Source organism: Apostichopus japonicus, chromosome 8, assembly GCF_037975245.1.
Source record: "Apostichopus japonicus isolate 1M-3 chromosome 8, ASM3797524v1, whole genome shotgun sequence".
Lineage (NCBI taxonomy): Eukaryota > Metazoa > Echinodermata > Holothuroidea > Aspidochirotida > Stichopodidae > Apostichopus > Apostichopus japonicus.
The window spans coordinates 3,210,796-3,233,209 of NC_092568.1; the positions used below are offsets into that span (position 1 = coordinate 3,210,796).

At 37.5% G+C, this 22,414-nt stretch overlaps 1 protein-coding gene across 1 annotated transcript in view; it reads right to left on the bottom strand.

The window, feature by feature from the left end:
• Positions 1-19,625, bottom strand: part of LOC139970659 (uncharacterized) — a 97,162-nt gene extending 77,537 nt beyond the window's left edge. The window contains exon 1 of the mRNA XM_071976535.1: positions 19,381-19,625. Coding sequence (XP_071832636.1) covers positions 19,381-19,403 — 23 coding nt within the window. The 5' untranslated portion in view covers positions 19,404-19,625. The remainder of the gene's footprint in view (positions 1-19,380) is intronic.
• Positions 19,626-22,414: the final 2,789 nt, after the last annotated feature.

Sequence of the window (22,414 nt, forward strand, 5' to 3'; positions counted from 1 at the left end):
TGTCCTTTTATGCCAAGCACCTGACATTGCTATTAAGAGCACAGCTGGTTACCTTTCAAAGAAATGTTTCATCAGGTTCACACACCTTACTGGAAAATTGTTCTATAGAAATCTAAACGTTGTTACTATTTTAGTCCAATAGAGAGAGCACAAGCCTCAACATATAACAAACATAACTTTGGCCTCAGTTTTTTTTGCAAAAGTAGGTACTTTTTTAAGAAAAGTCACCCAGGAAGGAACCTGGGCACGAAAACCAACTACGGAACGAACGACTGATCCGCTCTCAACCCTTGGCATCGAAACTGTGACTGTGTGATCATCGTCAGGTGTGTATCACCATTCCCCTCGAAAGGGAACAGACACTACACATGATCTTAGCCAAAAGTAGGTTGTTCAGATACAGCTGTGTGGTAGGATTAGGTGAAAGGTTAATGATGCTACTTTGAAAAGCAACAAATATTCCCAAGACTTTAAACATCCCTTGTGACAAGAAAGCCAACAGGTCTAATGACTGTATTTCATAGTAATATTTCATCAGCTTCAAATACACTACAGCAAAATTGTCCCATAGCAATGTAAAAGTTATTATTAGTTTAGTCCAAAATAGCATAAAATGCTTATAGCAAGCATCAACATAAAGAAAATAACTTCTACCTCAGTTCTTTTATGCAATTTAGGTTAGTTCAGATACAGTTGTGTGGAAGGATTAGGTGAAATGTTGATGATGCTTTGAAAAGCAACACATTTACAACAAGCTTCTTGCAGTAATATTGCCGATGAAACACATCCAAACTTTACTTTTGCAATTATCATACATTCCTGTTACAAAGTTTTCAGACTTGGATTTTTGTTGACCTCAGATGAGCTTCATCAACCACCACAGAAATTAAACAATACCATTGTGACAATCACTATGGTGGATCTAAGTAAAATTAGGAGATTCATCTAAGCTTTACTAATTAATTTACAGTATTTATGTTTGCGTACTTGTGTCTATTGACCTCCAATGATCTTTTACTTCCTCAAAACAATAGGGTTGTTGTACTCATGAACAAACATCTACATCATGAGGTTCATGCTAGCTCCACCTTTGAAATTCCTATGTTAACAAAGCTTTCAGACTTTGACATCTCAAATGACATTTGACATCCATAAAAATACCAGGGTTCTATTATTCATCAAAATGAGCTCCAAACATCCAAACTTTAAGTTCGAAGTCATGTTTACAAGGCTTTCATACTTGGATCCATGTTGACCTCAAATGACCTTTGCCCTCCACAGAAGATATTGAGGGTATTGTCCTCACTAATGTAGAGCTGTACATACAAAGTATGAGGTTCATCCAAACTTTACTAAGTTCAATGTGTGTACACATTTTTCAGACTTTGATCTCTCTTGACCTCAAATTATGTCCTTTGACCTCTACATAGATCTGTCAAAGCTGAGGGTACAGCAAATGAAAGGGCTCTCTCAAGTAACTACAGTGTACCCCGGAAATTATTAAATTATCTTATCGTTTGCACAATCATGAGTGGTGACAATTTAGCTTTTTTTTGAAACCTCTGAGGTAAACATATAGTTAAAGGTTTCACTTTAATTTGTTTTCACTCTAACCGTATTTACGTATTAAACTAATGAGGAAATAGGTTTATAGCCCTGAGTAAAAAGCTGTTTTAGTAGTGGCAGCGACAACCCTACTTTTTTATTTCTTGTATATATCTGGTTTGTCTTATTTACTATGGGGGATTTTCAGAAATACATGAAAAAGAAGTAAATGGTGGTCTATTGTGTCAACAAAGAAAACTTAACTATATACTGCTTTTAATTGATAATACATTCATCTTGTTCATATTTCCTTAATCAAAATAACTTTTTGTAATATTTGTTTAGCTTTTAACGATCGAATGCTGGATGACCAGCTAGAAGCTGCAGTCAAAATGCTTTTGCAGCAATGTCATTTTCCTCTGTGGATATTAAAATGATTTGTATGTTCTGTTGGAAAGAAGTGTAAAATCCAGTTAGGACACAATTGCCATGGTGATATCTGTCTCTCACTTTGCTGTGGCCAGATAGATTATAACAGATAGATTATAAAAGAAGAGACTTCAGATTCATATCTCTGTGTGATGTAGATTACTTTATAGGCTAGTGACTAGATTCAAATATAGTTGTGCACCAACAATAATACATGTACGATATGATAGCAGTGACTGCCGTTAGCTAGCTATAAGACTCTGACAGTAGGTGTTCGAATAGTAGCCAGGGTCTATGCAGATCAAGCTTTATATGCGATGGAGAGTAAATCTCAACAACATTATCATCCAAACCTACGTAAACTTAATCTCAAATTTACCGTAAATGCCAGTTATAGTGGCGTTCTGTTGTCTGCGGACTATCAGCGATGTACCTCCTATGCAAAGTAGGCTACCTTCTTTTCCTCTGCTATAAACTAGAGATACAGTAGGTCTAACATAAGGTGTTGATCTTTCAAAAGCAACAGATTTTGCTAAGAAATCCCAAGACTTACTGGTTTGGATATTTACGAGTGAGGAGCTTACCTGTCTCCCCACAACCTTAGCACCTCGTTCTACCGTGCCTAGAATGAATTGGTAACCCTTTTAACACTGTGGGCCAACTAAAGACTGGCTCCTCCGGTCAATGCCCTATCTTCTCATGAGACCACTTCCCTTTCCAAAGGGACCTCCTCGCAGGAGCTGAGGGGTAGTCCGACCTGATTCCTCAGGGGTCTACCCTTGCCGATGTCTAAACACTAACATTGAGTCTCTAACGCGTTCAACGGGAGGGATAGTCCTCCCTGTCCCCACCCTCTTGGGGGTCTACCCTCTTTTCCCCGTAAAGTTTGTACCCCTTATTTCTAACAAGGAATCCCTGTAGTAGCAGACAAGTACCTTAAAATCCTAGTTCGCCCTCACGACTCGCAGCTTATTACCGTAAGTTTCTACAAGTTTCTACAAGTTGCCACCAGTTACCACCAGTTACCACCAGTTCTAATTGAACTCACCAGTTATATTCGGATGACCATCTAAGACCTCGTCAGTGGTAACCTCTCCCTCTTTTAGGTCCTCTGGCCTGTGTTGGGAGTTATTTGTTCAGTCCTAGTGACCGCTCCTCCGTCTGGCTGTTTTCCAGCCCCTTGGGGGGAGGGACGCGGGAATGGAGACAGGTAAGCTGGTCACTGGTAAATATCCAAACCAGTAAGATTTGGGATTTTACTTCGCTCCTCGCTTACCTGTCTCCCCACAACCTTAGCACCGAGTGGCACTGCCCGATGGTGAGAGGCCCGAGGGGTGGGACCTGGTACTGCCGGACCTTGCATCACCGCGCTTTCAAAAGCCGCCTCGACTTGTAGCGTGTCAGATAAGTAGCATGTCACAAAAGTTGGTAGTGTTCCCCAGGCTGCTGCTTTTAGAATAACCTCAATTGGAACCCTGGCGAAGAGTGCTGTCAAGGTCGTGACCCCTGGTATGTCGTTGGCTCTGATCTTGTTGTGTCAATGGCAAACGGTCGGATCACTTCTTTGAGCCACCTGGACAGAGTGTCCTTCGATGCTCCCGAGAACAGTGCACTGGGTAGAATGAAGAGAGACGTCGTTCCTCTCATTACTTCTGTAGACTGACTCGTGGCCGCCTTTTGGCCATGCCCCTGATCAGTTGGGCTATGTCCCTGTTGGAGCCTACTGTGGAGCCATCTAAGAAGCCGTCCTGGACTGTGGTGATCGCCGACCTATAATTTGTAATTGGCCATACTTGCTTCCTTTTCTCAAATGGGGGGGGGGGGGAAGTCCCCTATGTCTGTGTTAAAGAAGCCTTGTTTTGCAGCACCTGTCTGGTCCGACACCATTCTCTGAACTTTCGTAGTCTGGAAACGTAAGTTGATTTAGTTGACTGTCTTCTTGTGTCTGCGACCATAGAGGCACAACTGCTTCAAAAAGCCTCTCAATCGGAAGGAAGACCTGACAGTTTCCAAGCAACCAGTTGGAGGCCCTTGATGTCCGTGTGTGTCAATGACCCTCTCCTCTGGGATAGGAGATGGGGTGTGTCCGGCAGGATCAGTGGTATGTTCATCAGAAGCCATAGAATCTCTCCGTTTCCAAGCAACCAGTTGGGGGCCCTTGATGTCTGGGTGTGTCAATGTCCCTCTCCTCTGGGATAGGAGATGGGGTGTGTCCGGCAGGATCAGTGACCAGTATGTCCATCAGAAGCCATAGAATCTCCCCGAACCACGGTCTGCGGGCCAGTTGACACCAGCTCTCTCTACAACCCAGACCGGGACACTCTCCGAGCTTCTTTTCCTCCCTCGATACTGGTGGCATCGGTTCTCTTTCGTGGCAGTTTGGCCTTCCTCAGCGGAGCCTTGCTCTTTCCTTTGCCCTTCCCTTTGTCTGGACAACGTCAGGACCGCAGGAGGCAATCTATCTCTTTCTCTATCTCCGTCTCTCTCCACCTCTGTCTCTCTTCATCTCCCTCTGCTATATGATTGGTATTCTCCTCACCTTCTCCTTTCTACAGATAACATGTAATTCTAATGGGCGGGAACTGTTCTCAAAATGGCTAGAAACCCCCCCCCAAGTCAAAAGAGGATACTTATCAGGCTGCAACGATTGGTAAATACTTCAGTATACAATATTTGGAAAAACTAGAATCCTTTGTTACAGTTCTGTAACTCCTGTTCGAATATTGATCAGGAAACACCAGACAAAAAAACACACGGTGCTGGCACTTTGGATGGTAGAATGAGAAGGGCATTGACCAGAGGAGCCAGTCATAAAGGCGCGCAGTGTTCACAGGTTACCAGTTCATTCTAGGCACGTTAGAACGAGGTGCTAAGGTTGTGGGGAGACAGGTAAGCGAGGAGCGAGGTAAAGTTTTGTTGTTACATTAAAGTTACAGGATGATAATTCAATAGCCTCTGATGGAGAAGAAATTTATGCTATAAATGTAGCCAGGTGCTATTGCTATAAACTGAGCAAGGGATATGAACAGGTTATCTCTCTAACACTTATGATAAGATACTGTATTGAAGACATTGCTAAGCTAAATGAGCACAATCTGTCATTTCTCTGTGCAAATTCACTCTTTTAGTTGTCTCTCACATTACTGAAGCTATAAACAGAATATATTCAACCCAATGAATGCAAGTTTGTTTTCAGTTAACTTAGGCAACTAAAAATTGGGTGCATAACTCAAGGAAGGGCATTAAACTCTTCTTCCTTTGACATTTCTTAACAATTAATTTCCAATCAGAAAAGCTTAACTATTTAACATTGGGGGGAGGAAGGAACTATTGCACAGACATTAGGTAATTAAGTTCCAAACCTTTTCCTTTTGCATCATGTAGCTAATTTGTAATAACCGTGTTTGAAGTAGATCCACTGCTGGACATTGCAGATATTGTGCATGCTGTACATGGATTTTAATTGTATATACAGCATGAAACTTAGTTTGATTATCTAGTAGAAGAACTGGTCAGTTTTAAAATTAAATAAGCTGGTCTTCCATTGGCAACATAAAAGAATATCTTTTTACTTGTGAATGGTCCGGAGTGGCTGGTCACTGTCAAAGCAGGACAGTGCAGAAAGGTTACAAGGTCACTGAAGACAATATACAGTGCAATGGTTGTGATGAGACATGTAAGGTAAAATGAGGACTGCTGTAAATTGCATTGTCTTAGACCATCAGCTCCTGATCAACCATTACAGATCAGCCACTTGTACACAACAATTTACAAATCTATTAAGGTAGTCTGACTTCTTTGATCACAAGATTTTGAAGGATTGAATAAAGCAACATGGTCTCACATTGAATTAACGTACGGACAGATTTCTTTTTTAAGTCTGTGAACAGTATCTCTCCTCCTATATATATAAGTAAGCCTCTCTCATTGGGCGTTTTGTTTTTCTCCATTGATTAGTTAATAACTTTCCTCTATTTCTACTGTTCTGCATATGTTCTCATTCTCATAAGAACTAAGCAAATTGATCATTATACCTTGCTACTGTATACAGTACATTTGCAAACTTCAGAAAGGAAAGCAAAATTCTGTCTTCCCTTTCACCCTCCCACCTGCCCAAAGCCAGTACATCAGTAGCTGAGATTAACTGGCTTTCCCAAGAACAATATGACACAATTTATGAAGCTTGACTACATACAAAGCCACTCGTATATATATTCTGTTGATCATGTAATCAATGATTCAATAGAAACGGCAGTTAACGGTCAAAGATAAACCGAGGGTCAGTTATTCTTTCTTTGCAATTGACAATTGTTTCTTTCCAGTAAGTGAGCAGAGAAAATCAATACATATTTCTGAAGAGAGATTTACAAAATATGGCAACATGATAGTTAGCTCTAGGCAATCAGGATTGGGATAATAATGTTGCTAACAGGCCTGAGTTGTTGAAAGTCAATTTTTCCACGGTTTGGGGGGGGGGAGGGGATGGGGCATAAAGGACATCTCACTCATCACAATGACTCACAGGAATTATAAGTAAATACTATTGCAAAAAGCTGTTAGCCTTCTAAAGAAGATCCTTCTAGGATCGAAAGATTAGGCCCTCTGTCTTTTACATATTATGAGTAACTACTTCATTCCCAAACGAGCAATACTATGCTCACAACACTATTATTGACCTTGAGTAGATTCATCCAAGTACAACGCGTTACTTTAAAGGGATTAGTGGATAGAGGCTCTTATAAGATCCCCATAGGGAATTGTTATGAAAGAGGAATGAAGTGGTTAGTGATAGTGATCACTATGGTGTAACCTTCTCTCTTCTAAAGTCTTGTCTTTTCCCTTTCGTTCTTCAGGTTAAGAAAATTATAATCAACTTAAAGCTGCATAGTTTCTTAAGGTAAACTGTGAAGCAATTTATAGTACTGACAATATGTCATTGGCATTCAAACTCCAAAACACCTACTAGGCACTATGATTAGTTGATCTGTCTATAATTCTCAATCCACAATATATATGTTCATCATGTTGTCTAGCACTGGGGTGTGCTCAATACTATACTACTCCGAAATTCGGAAAGTCAATGATCCATCTAAACTAGTACAGGCAACAACTTGCCAATATACATTAACAGCTACCATACTTAGCAAAAAACACTCAACAAGCTCATAAAGGAGCCACTGTCTGCATTTCTTAACCGTAGAACCAAGAGCAAGAATTTCAAAGTGCAATTATCCATGCACAATTCTTAAACTTATCTATACTATGAGGTTTATTTGCTATTGAATCTGCCACAATCTTTTGATACCATGTAGCAGACTATTAAGAGGAGGTACGGGTACCTGAAAACATAATCTGTTTCTTTAATCCACCAAAATCACACAAGGCTGGATGATACAAGGTAAAACTTTCAAAGGTTTTCAAATGAAACTTAAAACATTTTATTCAATGTTAGGGATGCAATTCCTTCTGTATTGCAATAAAGAAGTATAACCCGAGGCCCCAAGCCAGGCGATGCCCCTACCCCCCCCCCTCCCGCATCTTTGCCACCAACATGTGCACATAAATAACTTCACAAGTTACAGGATAAAAATGTTCTGCCCATCCTTACAATAGTGGTGGTCCACCTTTAAGATGGCATGCTCCTATGAGAGTATATACCAATCGGCCCTAAGTGTTCACCTTCAGGAATAGTGCCAAGAGCAGCAGGAGAACATCTTGTTAATATGTTATCAGAATCAGGTTTTTTGTGGCTTGGATGTTGAAGGGCATGAATGGTACATGTGGTACAAAATTGGGCCAATTGAGGCAATTTTAGTCCACTTAAGGCATCCAGGAGCAGCATAAGAAAATCATGTACTACTGAGTAAAGAGGTTTGCTTACAGGTGACAAAACTATCAGCCTCTCATAGCAAAATATCTGCACAGTCATGATATGGAAATTGATTGTGCCATGAACATTTGGTCAACTTGTCAACTCTCCAGTAATGGTGTAGCGTTTAGCTAGTGAGAATTTATATCTAGATATAAAGAGACCACTTTACTTTTATGATGTAGTGTGTTAGACAATGGGACTTTTAATAGGCATATATATGCTACCTGTGCTTGCTGCTGCAACTCAGAATTCCAGGCCAAAGTATACTTTCTTATGTGGAGCAGCCAACTGGTTTTAGCCACAAAATACATCTATCTATATAGCACAATATATAGATTAAAGGGGATCAAAAGTAAGTGCAAATATTACATGGCTTTACAATTGCTATATGAACACAGTTAGTCACCATGGAAATCAATGACCCAAATTAATTCTTGGAAATGCAGAGCGCTCTGCAATAACCACAAAGTAAATTAGTAAATTTCCAGACATTTGACACCATTACCATGAATTTACGCAAAGTCCTTTGCAATCTATGTCTTCTAATGTTCAGCTTTGGTGTATTTCTTCACGATACAAGCCACACTGTATGTATCATTCCTATTGATACAGACACTGCCAGAATTTGATTGCAAAACTGCAGTTTTAAATGATAGTTTTAGGAATTAGTGTCTGCTGTGTTGTAGATCATAGTAGTTTGCAATGACTAAATAAACTTTGGCATAAAATTGCTCGATCCTGATTTAGTTTTTGATCAGCCGTTTATTACACCTTCATGGACATTTACATACTGTACCTACTATACTAGTCAATGTTCCATTCAGTTATTGCTCTAGAGTAACATTGTTTTTACTCCAGACTTGAGCTAAATTTCAGTAGGTAGAGTATATTAATGCGAATGATTGAATGAATGATTGATTGATGGATGGATGACCGATTGATCAATCCATTTATTTGCTGGATTACTTGATAATGTATCTAGATTACTTATTACATTTGCCATTACCGATAGGTAGACAAGTAATAGCTACGTACTGTACAGACTAAAAGTACCTGCCACAGCTAGCTCAGACCAATTCCACATCTTGTGTAGTTAGGCTGGACAGGACTTGTGATATTCCTTTTGTTCAATGAAGTGAGAGAGACAGTTGAACTTGAAATATGTCCATCTGCTGGTCATGAACAAAGACTAAACACAAGTAATCAATGAAAACAGATCAATGCTATTATCTAATCATATCAAACTGAACAAAATCACACATAAAATCAGTAAAAGAAATGTCATTTTTTACAACTTTTCGTGAACAAAAATGGATATATCGCAGTGTTTACAACTACAAAGAACTTTATAGACTGAACAGCTTTTAATGACTATTTTGTTACAGCATATTCATTTGTGTATTAAATACAAATCAGCAGAATTATTTACTTGATATTGACTTATTTACTGATCATCGCTTTGTAGCAACGTTGAAAATACTCACAAAGTAGACTGGTATTATTGCAATTATGTAGTCATTATTACAATTAAACTACACTGTATCACTTGTTAAACTACACTGTATACAACTTCTGACTTGTGTCATGAATTTAGTTAAGACAGATTGGTTGATTATTATCAGGATGGCACTGAGGGAGATCTACTTATACTCCAATGTTGTAAGTTTATTGAATTCCATTAAGCCAAAAAACAATGTTCAATGAAAAATGCCTGCACACTATTAACAAATATTATCATAGAAGAGTACAGTAAAAATGTCTTTTCTTCTGAAGTTTCAAGAATGTAAAAACTATTAACTTAGGTAACTTGACGTATCTGCATTCTATATTTAAACCATCTGAATCTGTACAAGAAAGCCGGGAAAAAACATTTCCTGTTGACAGAGTTGCAATTTCTCTTACTGCCTTTCATGACAATAAAGTCACTTGCAAGTCACTTAAAATACATCATTCATAAATCATTACAAAACAGTTTCAAACCATTCTCCTACCAGCAACATTTTCCTCCCATGTAGGACAAATACAAAAGTTTGACCTGATTTTATGCTGCTATCAAGTGTACAAAGAACTGGTAGACACGATGTCAGGAGCTTGCACTTTGCTGTGTTGCAGAAGGTCAAAATCCCCTTCTTCTATGATGGTCTAGGTGACCATACATACCGTCTAAATGTTATATCATCTTTCCATTACCAAGGCTGATTCTTAAACTATCTATGCAAACATCTATGACAGAAACATCTGGAAAGTGGATCATGGATGGTTGTCACAACACTATGCATGCAAAGCTATGAAAACATGAATAATGATTTTTAGGAGCACATGATTATTAAAGCAAAATGTCAAGGATAGAATGTAACTTAACATAAATATTCATAACTTTCTACAAGCAGCTTTTTTGAATGGATTTTCAAAGCTATTTGACATTAAAATGTTAAGGCAACGAATTTCACTAGCTAAGAGTGCCTAGGCAAGTTCAATTTGTATGTACAGTAATAAGGCAAAAGTGGATAATTTGCCAACTGCTTAAAATTAAATTCACATGTGAATTTATGCAAACGCAAGAAATTATCTGGAAAACAAAACCTTGGTAATTTAACGGAACCATCATATATTTCCTCAGCAATCTTTTATTAAGTGAAAATATCTAGGAGGGAAATTGGGTCTTCATCAACTACAATCTGATTATAAACTCTGGAAGTTTGATCAAATTGCTCATCTAACACAGCTGAAACTGATGCCTTAAGAATTTCAAACTGAAATGCATGGACATCAAGTTCAAGAACTAGTTTATTCATTACTAATGGTTGAGTCATCCTGAAAACGGAGTTTGCTTCCCTTAAATAAGAAAGGTCCTCTCTGAGTCTCTCTCTTCTAAATTATCGTCCAATCTTTTCTGGTGAATTATGTTACATGTAGTATATATCTCACTTAAATAGGATAAATTGTTTCATTCTCAATGACAAGGCAACATTATCTGTATGATCAAATGAAAAAGAACCCTGTAACATTGGTATACATATTACATTTTAAATTTCATAGAGATCTTCACTGTGAGAATTGTTAGGGAACCAATCTACTTTTTGACATCATGGTAGCCCAACAAAGATAAACAATGCAGTTAAACATGTGCACTTACTATAAATGTTTCACTGAACATTCTTTAATCATTTTGCAAGCTATGTATCATTGGAATACAGAGTATGTCCTTCTATGGTACAGTTCTGCTATATACATGAATGTGTCTCTCAGCACATCTTCTCAGTGAAACTTCATTGAAAGCTCAAATTTTTGGTTTGGTGCCTGTTTTTATGCATAAAAAGTTGAAGTCTTCAAGGCCACAACCCAGAAGGACATTTCTTAAATTCTGAAAAAAATCTTCAACTTGACCTCACTGCAGTACAGGAGGGAAACTTCCCATACCCATGTGAGCTTTTCTGTGTAATTGGGTAGGCCCTTTGATAGATGTTTAGGTAGCAAAATGGTGTTTCAAGTGTCGTTTACTGTACAGTACTTTCTCTGCTTTAACCAAGTAATATTGACACAGGACTCAAACTATAACCATTTCTAGTCATTTCTGGATGCATAAACTGTTTCAAGCAATTTATGATAAACAATCATAGGCTTTAATTACCAATCAAGACTTGTCTCAAACTTTCAATAATCTTACATTTATGTTAATTGTTTAGCTCAGACTCTACATATGGGTTATTTAATTTATGATATTCTTAACTTTTTAACATCAATGATGACCAAGGACAAATTATGTTTTTATTATTTTTTGTGGCGAAGAGATGTATGTCCTTTCTCACCTCCCACCATTCCCCCACTTCCTCCCCCCACCCCCTTTTATTTATTTATTTATTTTTTGCATGAAAGCCTCCTTAACCATAATAAGCAACAACACCAGAGAAACTGCCTTGAAAAGAATCCACAACAAATCTATTTACACTTCTACCCACAACTACTCCATTCAATCCAGCCCATAAGGCACTGTGCAAACTGGACAATATTTCAACTTGACCTCCTTGTAACAGACAACAGAGACGGTCAACTCCCAACTGACCTTTCAATAACCTGGTACAATTTAAAGAGACATACTGTTCTGTATATAAACTGTAAAATACAACAAAAACCTGGTTTGAATTCTACTAATTTAACAACTTCAACAGTTCAATCACACCTTTTCTTCTTGTCAACAGATAGTACTTGTACAGACATTTCCAAGCAACTAATTTGGTACCTACAGTATATATAGATGTATTCACCTGTATGTATGTGAACCGTGCTACTAACCTGTTTTATTTCAATGCAAGTTCAACAGTTCAATTACTGTACAGTACAGGAAGATATCAGACATCAGTTTGTCACATTTAAACAAATATATACTAACTTTCCAGTGTTGATGGAAGTATGCTGAAACGATCTACAGTAAGTTCTATAGCAATGGTTTCATATTAAAACACAAAATGGCATGTCAGTCAACTAAAGATGCTTCTTGGTAAATGGATTTGAACATACAGTTTTCTATAGGATTTGACACTTAACTCCGGCAGTTCATTAGTTTGTAAAGTACTATGCAGATATATAACAAGAGCGTTGTGGTCAAGTGGTTAAGGCAGTGGACTTGGAATCTAAGGCTTGCAGGGATGAGCCCTGGCCAGATCATTAAGTTGTATCCTTGGGCAAGACACTTTATCTCTATTGCCACTCTTCACCCAGGTGTATAAATGGGGATCTGTGAGATAACCTGTCAGTTGGGCGCTGTTTAGCTGCTGCCATGTGGGGGGATTTGTCTCTATGTTTTTGACAGGCTATCGTTGACCAGGGTAATAATTTGTTATGCACCTTGAGCACCTTTATCGGTGGATATGTCTAACTCATTTTTAATTTGTGTAAAAGTAAGTGGGCCTGACAATTCCATCCTAGCAGAATCTTCTTCAGAGGTTGCATGACAAGTAACAGAAACTACAAGGCCCCCCCCCCCCAAAAAAAATCGGGGAGCCCTTGTAGTTTTCTGTTACTTGTCATTCAGCCTCTGAAAAACAATCGAAATGTCAGGCCCACTTACTTTTACACATTCTCTAACACAGGCCCTTTAGTGGATAAGCAGTTTGCTAACAGTTTTTGTTTTATTTTCATTTTATTTTTAACTTGAATCATATTTTGTATCCCTTTGTTAAAATTGACAAAAGACAAACATACAAGAGAATCTGCTTTAAAACAGTAATTTTGCCTGGATGCTCTTAGACACAAGAATCCCATAACAATGTGTACATAGCTTATTAATTTGGCCTACCAAGTTTCATTTCAAGTATTAATAGATCAATTCGGCAATTTGAAATTTTCCAATTTCCTTTTTACATAGATGGTAAAGTTTAATATTGAAACAATCTGTGTAAGTGACAAGGTATTAATGGGAATGAAATGGAATCATTTCATATCTTGCTTAACATTGAATTGGTGCAAAAGTTGACAGGGTTTTAGAGTTTGATCAACTGCAAATCTGATATCGAGTGAACTCGGTAGTCTTGCTAAATTTGACATTTCAAGCTTCTCATAAGTTCAGGTTGCTTAGTGTACTGTACTCTATGTTGCTTCAAATATCCCTAGGACAACCAATGAGAGTCAGAGAAATGGATTACAAAGTCAATCATGTGTCCAACCAAGTAGTTTTCATGATAAAAAATCAGCATAAAATTTATCTGCATCAAATGAATCAGCAAACACACCATTTGATGAGTTCGACTTACTGATAAGAAATTGAATTTCATCCCTGTTTCCTGTTTCACTTTTTTCCTGTTGCAATTAAAATTAGCTTTAATCTAACTCTCAGGAAGACACAAACAAGGGACTCAAAGTGGGACTAAACACAAGCTGGGGTGTGCAACCAAAACAAAGATCAGTTGGATCTTTTTATCTTTGTTATCAAAAGCTTTTTGAAAATGCAATATGTCTGAATTAAGGTTTATAGGCAAGTACTTACTGTACTTCTACAAGTTTGGCATAAGATCAGAAAGTAGCAATTCTAGGAACAACACAAGTTTCCCAAGTATAAAAAGGACATACACATGAAAGCATCATGTCATGAAATAAACAAATTAATACCAAAAAATGCCCCAACACTGGTACCATGGTCCAAAGGGCCAATGATATTCTTTCCCATGGTTACCACACATTATCACTTACAGTATTTCTGCTCACAAACCTGTGAAGCACGAAATTCAAATTTCCATCATGAGATAATTAACTCACTCATTACTGTACATTCATCCATACTGTATGTGATAGCCCACACAGTGGTTGTGGGTGTTCATTTTGAAGGTCAAAATCACCTTTTGAACACTGTAGGTATGGAAATATCTAGCAATTTGAAAAATGTCATCCTGATCACTATGGCAATGCTCCAAATTGAAACTATTGAAAAGTGAGTCATTTGTAAATTAGGATATATATATTAGTATGTGTAAGTGTAATTGTGTAGTGAAGTGAAGTATTACCAAAGGTAGTCAAAAGAATGAAAAAATTTAACAATAACTAGAGCAAATATCCAATATTTGTTTGTCAATATAGTATTTCATGGTTCAATCATTGCAGCCTCTGCTAATTGCTGTTATAATACATATTTTATTGCTTTTGGATCTTCAAAGTAACTTGCTTAAAATTATGTGATTCTTTTTTTCTATACAGAATAGACAGCAAACATATTCTTTCCATCTTTTCTGTACAAAACAGTCAAGACAATCTTTTGTAGTTATGAAATTGACAGCATAATATAAATATTTGTCCCCCCCCTCTTTTTTATACTGATCTTGTGCTTTGGAGGCACCATACACATATTTTTAAAACATTAACTACAAGTATCTATGCAAGATTGCAGCAGCTATATGGAGAGAGAGAGAACCAAAAGTAGATAATACATGAAATTCTATATAGCAACTTGCAAAGATAGGTTCAAACATACATTATTATTAGTGATAGTATATGAAAATCATTTACATAATGAATATTTAAGTAAAGGAGAGAGCCCATACATGACAGTATTATTAAAGGCATACATATACACAGTCGATGGAAACTAAGCCTCAGACTTGTTTGTTATGCTTTAGAATGTTCTTATCAAATCAATAATTGTAATATCATTGAACATGATCATAACTGCAAAAAGCAGGAAATAATTTAATAGGAGAATACTCTAAACTTGCCCTCTAAATGACATCCTCTATTTGAGCTAATTTTCTGCCCCCAACAGTGTTGCAATATATGAGCTTCACCTTCAGGTCACACTCCGTTCTAATTATTATTTGTCCATGCTGATGAAAGAGGTCAATGAAAGGACAAGAAGACCTTGACTGGGTGAGTTTTCTTCTTCTTTAATAGCTCTATATATTTTGTAATCTATGACTGGCTAAAGTAGAGAGATTAAGGGGAAAACATATATGTGTGTGCAGGATTCATTGATTACATTGCAAAGGCAATACAGTAGTAACTGGTTGCAACCCACTGAGGGATCCCCCCCCCCCCTTCTACAGTAATCTATTACCAGGCCTATACTAAGGCTTCAAATAACTAACAGTACATATTACAAGCTGCAGTGTGCTAATCTCTCCAAATGTTACCAGAGTAAATTGCAGAAACTTGGCATCAAGCCATAAAGTAGAACTTTGCATTTAATTGTTGGTTTACAAGGTTCTTTTCTACTCAAAACAGCTAATTAGTATATAATGTAATATTATAACTATTCCATTTGATTTAAATTTATACTTTGACATGTATTTTTGTATGAAACTAGTACGTTGCAAAAGACTACCAGATATTAACGGTCCTTTCGCAATCTTTCATTAACTCATAGTTCCCATAGGGTGAATGAGATATTGTAGTCCTTTGCCAATTGAGCCATACTGTACAGCAATATGCCAATATCAGTTGCCATGTAGCAATAATTGCCATTGTAAGTTTAATTTTTCTGAGTAGTTACTCTCGTGGGTCACCCAATGTGGATGCCCCAGGGTGACAGGAGGTCCATGACTGAGGGAGGGGTCAAAAAGTGTCCATGTGTGTGTGTATGGGGGAGGAGGTGGGTGTGTGTACCCCAGGGTGAACCCTTACATCTCGCAGGCCCCGGGAACCAAAGGTCAAACATTGAATTGAACCTTCACAGGTATAATGAAAATGTCAAGTGCTATCAAAATATGTAGTGTCCATGGCTACTGAGGTCAAAGGTTACATGATCTAAGGACAAATGTACATATTGAGTGCAGTTTTTCACAATATAATATTCTTGAGATTAATCATTCCTACATTACCCATGAAGTTGTGAAAGGCAGCAAGCCTGCAGGAGGGATACAACTTAATGTTGATGAGAATAAAGAACTTATTTAGTTTTCATGTACATTAAGGATTCATCCTTTGAACACTGTTGTGGGTATTTCAGCTGTCAGAATGATTGAATGACAGAAAAGGACCCCACCTCATTGTTGCAGATCAGAAGATACAGGGTCTATGGAGTGAGAATGAAAACTAATGAAGAAAAACAGAGAACATATCACGCAAACTTGCACCTGGCTGCAAACATGATATGCAAAATGTTTTATAATATTTATTTGTTCAGACTGACGCCATCACAGAGATTGAATAATGTTACATAAATTTGAAACACTGACATCAGCAAACAAAGTACCATTGCCCTACAATACAATACAATACCAAAACCTCCCACTACCAGCACAACTTACAGTATAAATCTCACATCATCTGAAGGAGAACCACATCAAACCATCATTATCATTACAGTGTGTGATGGAATACTAAAATGATAAACAGCTCTTTCTGACAACTAAGAAAACTTTTCTTTTGTACCAAAATATCATGGATTTTAGTTTCCTTCTTGACCACCACCAAAGACTTGAGCAATCCTGGAAATGATATCACAAAACCACTCATGCTTGAATTTTAACAGTTTTCTTTATTTACCTCTTTGGTTTTCCACAATGTATACATGTGAATGTTGTTGATACGGTATTGAGGTTTTTAACACTACCTAATACTGACATTGTTTTCAGTAGTAGACACTGTTAACTTTCACCATAAATACAGTAAATAAGTTGCACACATATTCTGATTATATACAACCTTGGATGGGTGTTAAGATCTTTGGATACATGCTTCCACATTTACAGTTAGTGTTTCAAGAGAGTTTTAAAATACATTAAATGTATTACAGCCCTACTATACTTTAAAATATTTCCAAATATTGGTTTTGTGTTAAATATTTAAGTATCTACATAAAAAGATGTTGAAATTTAGATTCACTTTGAAGAGAGCTACAGTAAGTAACATGCATGTGACTTGATTTTTAATGATTTCTGGACAGTAATGTCTTTTCCTTTATTAAATATGATAAACCCAAAGATCCCCACCAATGTGAATTTGTACAGTTTAAATTATGTGTGACACTAACAGTTGTGTCCACATTGTTACATGTACATACTTCTTGAAGAAATGTTATATTTTACTGGATTTTATGTGTACCCACAAGTCTGATGGAAAGGTACACAACCCAATACACGTCCTTGCTAAGCTGTGTAAATCAGTAAAGTTTAAACCTGAATACTGTTACCTACGCACTTCAATGTTCTCCACATCTGTGCAATCAAATTCACGTAACACTGTAAGTGCATTACGCGCTGTTGTCAAAGGACCATTGGCACATGTGCTATTAGAGACATATTGCTGCAAAATTCAGTTGTGGTTGAATTTAATAATAATGGGTTTTTTGTTGTTGCAAATATTAGATATATTTTGTTCCTTTAATTGTAAACTGTTGTAAAGTCACCATTGTCATGCGTTCAACACCTACTGTATAGTAACTTTAAATCCTGCACTATACTTGCCCCAATAGGGTATTATATATCACATCCCAGATACCTCAGATACCCAGACCAGACAAGGAAAGTTTATCCACTACATTTTAATCCATCAGCAAACATTTAAAGTTGCTGTGTATGAGGTAGAGATTTCCAGTTAGTCACTTGCACCAAAACATACATGTGAGGAAAATCCTTTCAGATGACTTTTCCAGATTTTTGGGAGAAATGGGGTCATGAGCTGGACAATTTACCTTGAGCTATTTCAAACAGATAAGGTTTTTAATGATACAATGTATTTACAGTATGAACACCCAAGAAAAACATTTTATACTCACTATTTTGGATAAGGTGGCAAGAGCAGCAAAGGTCAAATATTTCTCATGCATATTGTATTGGCCAAAGCTGTAGCCTGCTATATATAGTGTGTAGTGGCAAATTTATGACTGCTACTGTCATAATAATGTCACTAAAACGTTTTGAAAATGGTGGCTGTCTTTAAACCACCTCTGAGGATTTTTGTGTTAACTACTCCCAGAAGGATACACATCTAATTATTGCTGCGCTAATATTGACATAAGGAATGACTTCAGTATACATTGAATAGGATATAAAATTGTTGAAGTGGTGACTTTATGACAGTTTAAATTAGTACAAGAGCAGTACACATATTAATCAAAATACCATGATTGGAAGTATAGGGGATTGTTTCCAGAGAAAGCTATGACATTACTAACTTAAATCAGCCATATCTGGGTTTTCCTATAGGAACTGGCTGTACTGCTTTAAGGTTGGACCTAGCTAAGCTTGAAGCCCCATCATCCTAGCCCACTTGAGAGTTAAGTTACTTAGTTAAGTTACTAAAGTTACCTCTAACTTATATGGCTACCCAAGCATGTTGAAGTTCAAAAGGCACTAGGCTTAGATATTGGTCTTCTGCTTCCATAAATGTAGCCATTGTTGTAAATATATGGTGACTGGTCATGTAAGTTTAAGTTACAGTAAAAAACTGGCATGAGTGAATAGGCATAGCCAAAGTTAGGGTAGCCCAAGGATGTTTCAGGTCCACTAAGCCTTTGGCCTAAAGTTTAGAATCAGATAACTGTACATTATGATAAAGATGAGTGTCATGGTTATATGTACGTGTGAACAATCTTTTCATGTAAATTGTTTGATTGAAATAGTATATGGCATCTGTGGCACTTTAACAGATTCACTGGTAAAGTTGGCAGCATGTACCACTACCAGTATTACTTGCGTAGTACTATTTACTATAGGTCTGCTAGTACTAATACTATTACTTATTAGTATTACTGTGCTCTTACTCGTTATGTCAACTTCCATAACCATGTAACTTAGATACATGAAGCCTACAAAATTAAAAGTGTACTGTAAGTTACGTTAGGCCAATGTGGCTCTTTCTAAAACTTTATATTTATGTATTATTAATTAAGTTTAAATGTACCTAACTTCGGCCCAAGTCTCACTAATGCTAGGCCTCGGCTATGCCGTACTAATGTGAGTGTTTGCCTACAGTGTACTATACAAACAGAGTAACCTTGGCCCTTCTCATGGCTTTGGCAATGACTAATCTCAGTAAGAGTAAGACTAACGTTAGCCTAAACTGTTACTGTACAACGTAATTTACACGAAATACAAACAAGCACTTACCGCTTATCCCGAAATTGCGGCATTGAAAATCACATGAAATGTTGTCCCTAGTTGACGCTATTTTATTTGCTTCTTCGATGCATACATCTAATATAATCCGAATAATCCACGCGATTTCAACTAGTGTAAGTAAAACAGTGACTGCGATTATTACTAGCAAAGTGTGTATAGCAACAACGCAGACGACACTGCTCCAAAGATGATGAAGATCAACACATTTGAACGTACGAAAGATCGTAGTCAACATTACTACTGTACAAATTGTATAGGTAAACATTGTGCTAAGAGGAAATTGCGTGCGTAAAGCCGTAAGAGAGTGCAATGTACTTTCCGGCTTGGATAATCCAATTACGAAAGGTATTCATGTTTTATAACAGTAAATAATGGATACCGAGCGCTCCACCATCAAAAGGATCGGGTAATGGGGCTATTATTGTGCTTAGTGGTGCCATTTTATGCAGTTAATAACTTCAAAACACTTAGGGAACAGGGGAGAGTAGGAGTAGAGAAAGGAAGAAGGGAGATGAGGGATGGGGTAAGTGGGTGAGTTGTAAACAACATATTCAATAAATAAGTACATGCATCAGTTTTGCAATCTAAGGCTGCCTGATTGCGATCTATTTTGCCGCCAAAGGAGTTTTTTTCCTGATCTGTTTCAATCGTGGGTTTGGTAAACCATGACTGGTTCATAATGTTCTATTCGTAACTGGAAGTGGATAAGTAGCCTACTGGATTATTCATCAGTATTATCAGTTTATACGCAGGAATTTGTCCACGGTCGATATTATATTTTAAATAATCCCATGGACGATGGACTAGATATCATCGGCAGTGAGAGTGACTTACAATGTTAGCGAGTAATACATAAGAAAGTCATTTCAACGTTTCCAGCTCCCGACTTGAAATGTCCTTCTCCATACCCAGTGTACCAGTGTATGAATCGGACTTTGATGTTGTCACCACTCACCCAAATACAAATATGAATATTATATAGTTCGAAAGATATTTTCCCCGCCCCTGCCCTCCCATCCCCCATTCTGGCCCACAAGATACACAGGTCCGATGTTACCGCACTGCAGTGGTTTACGACGGACGTTGTCACAATGACTATCGCACTTTTTCAACTAGATTTTTCGTGTAAAAAACGTAAATTTTGTCCGTACAAGTATAGACCGACGTAGGAATTACTCGTTACACCGTTATCTTTGTAACAGTGGATTGTTTTCACCGGAACGAGAAGTATAATGTTACGTGATATATAATGCAAGGTGACTTCACATGTCATACTCTAAAAATGTGACGAAAAACTGGCTGGAAAATCATGAAAAGGGCTAAACAATTTGTGGCTGCAGAATGAGGTCCGAACCAGCGGACCCAGGATTACACTCTATATAGTAACTTAGCTATCCTGTCTTTCATTGGCGGTCCTGACTAAGTCACATAGCAATTTCTTTGCCAGCGGTGCCCGTCTGAAGCATACCGTGTAACCAATTAGTGGGTTGTCAGTTCTTGGTCCGTAATATTTAGCTTAGTTTGAGCATATAGTCCGTATCGTATTCGTTATTGGCTCGGGTAGTATGCTAGCTTCAAGTTTGGTTTTCACTATCTCCGACCGTTTATTTCTGGAATGATCTATATAGTTGCCGAAATCGAAAATATGACATACTACCCGATATCTTGGAACATTATCATACTAAACGAAAACGTCCATAAAAGATCTTTAATATCGCCACCCCCCCCCCCTCACCACACCAAGTGTGCGAAGCACCAAATTTTGTGACCTATCATCAGGCCAGACGAGGATCGGGGCAGGAAGACTCCAGCCGAATATATGAGATGAAATATAATATTCTCATTTTCATAATAGGCCTATCCTATAACCTAAACGCCAAAAGGTTTAGTGATTCCTAGACGAATTTCACATGAGAACATTTCATTTAAGCTACAAACAAGGTTCGTGTACTTAATGAGTTGGATCATCATATACAATGTATAAAGTGCATCGAAGTTATACTTTTGGAGTTCTTCGGATATAACAAAGTTTTCAGACTATCACCTCTGTCGAATTCAAATAACTCTGACCAGCCAAAAAAAAACGGAGTTTCTGTATATATTTAGTATGGTGAATCCACATACCACGTATGAATCAGTTTATCTATGTAAGCTTCAATTTTGTAGTGACCATTATTACAAAGTTATAATAATTTGAGCTTTGACCTCCAAAGAAAAAAACGACTCTATAGATATATACACACATTGCTGACCTCAAATGACATTTGACCTCCACCAAATTTAATAGGGTTCTTGCAGTCCGTAAGGTGGATGTACATATCAAGTATGAAGTCCATGCATGCTTCACTGATTGAGTTATCATGTTCACAATGTTTCATACTATGATCTATGTCGTCCTGAGATAATCTCCAACCTCCATTAACTTCAATAAAGTTCATCCATTTCCTTTTTCCTTTATAGCGTTCAAATTAACAAGCCAATTAAGGTGTCATACACACGTATACGCGCGCACATACGTGCGCACACAAGCCGTCACAATCACATATGCCTAGGTGCCTTTTGTCTTAATTCGACACTTTAAAAATAGGCGGCTTGGTGACATCTTTACCCCATGATTGACGCCTGAGGCTGCCTTTCACATCTCATTTACCGGCACGCAAAGCATTTTCGTCGAAAACAAAGTACTTAATGGCTGGCATTTTAACCGCAAAGTATCCCAGCAAACGTTGGGAATTTTTAGGAATTTCTGGTAATTTAAATATCCAGTATCTATTGCAAATATGGCGTGATTACGGAAAATATCAAATAGATATACGGTACTTCCTTCTGAATTTATTCCTCCCAAATTATTCCAAAACACTGCATGAGGAAAAAAATCATGCAATCAGTGAATGAAAATAAAGCAGCTTCGCAGTGCAAGATGTGTAAACGATTGTAACCATATATGTATATAGTTTAGTATCTTTAGGGGGCAATGTAGATTCATCCTACTCAAAGTGCCAGCCATAACATTTGGAAACCA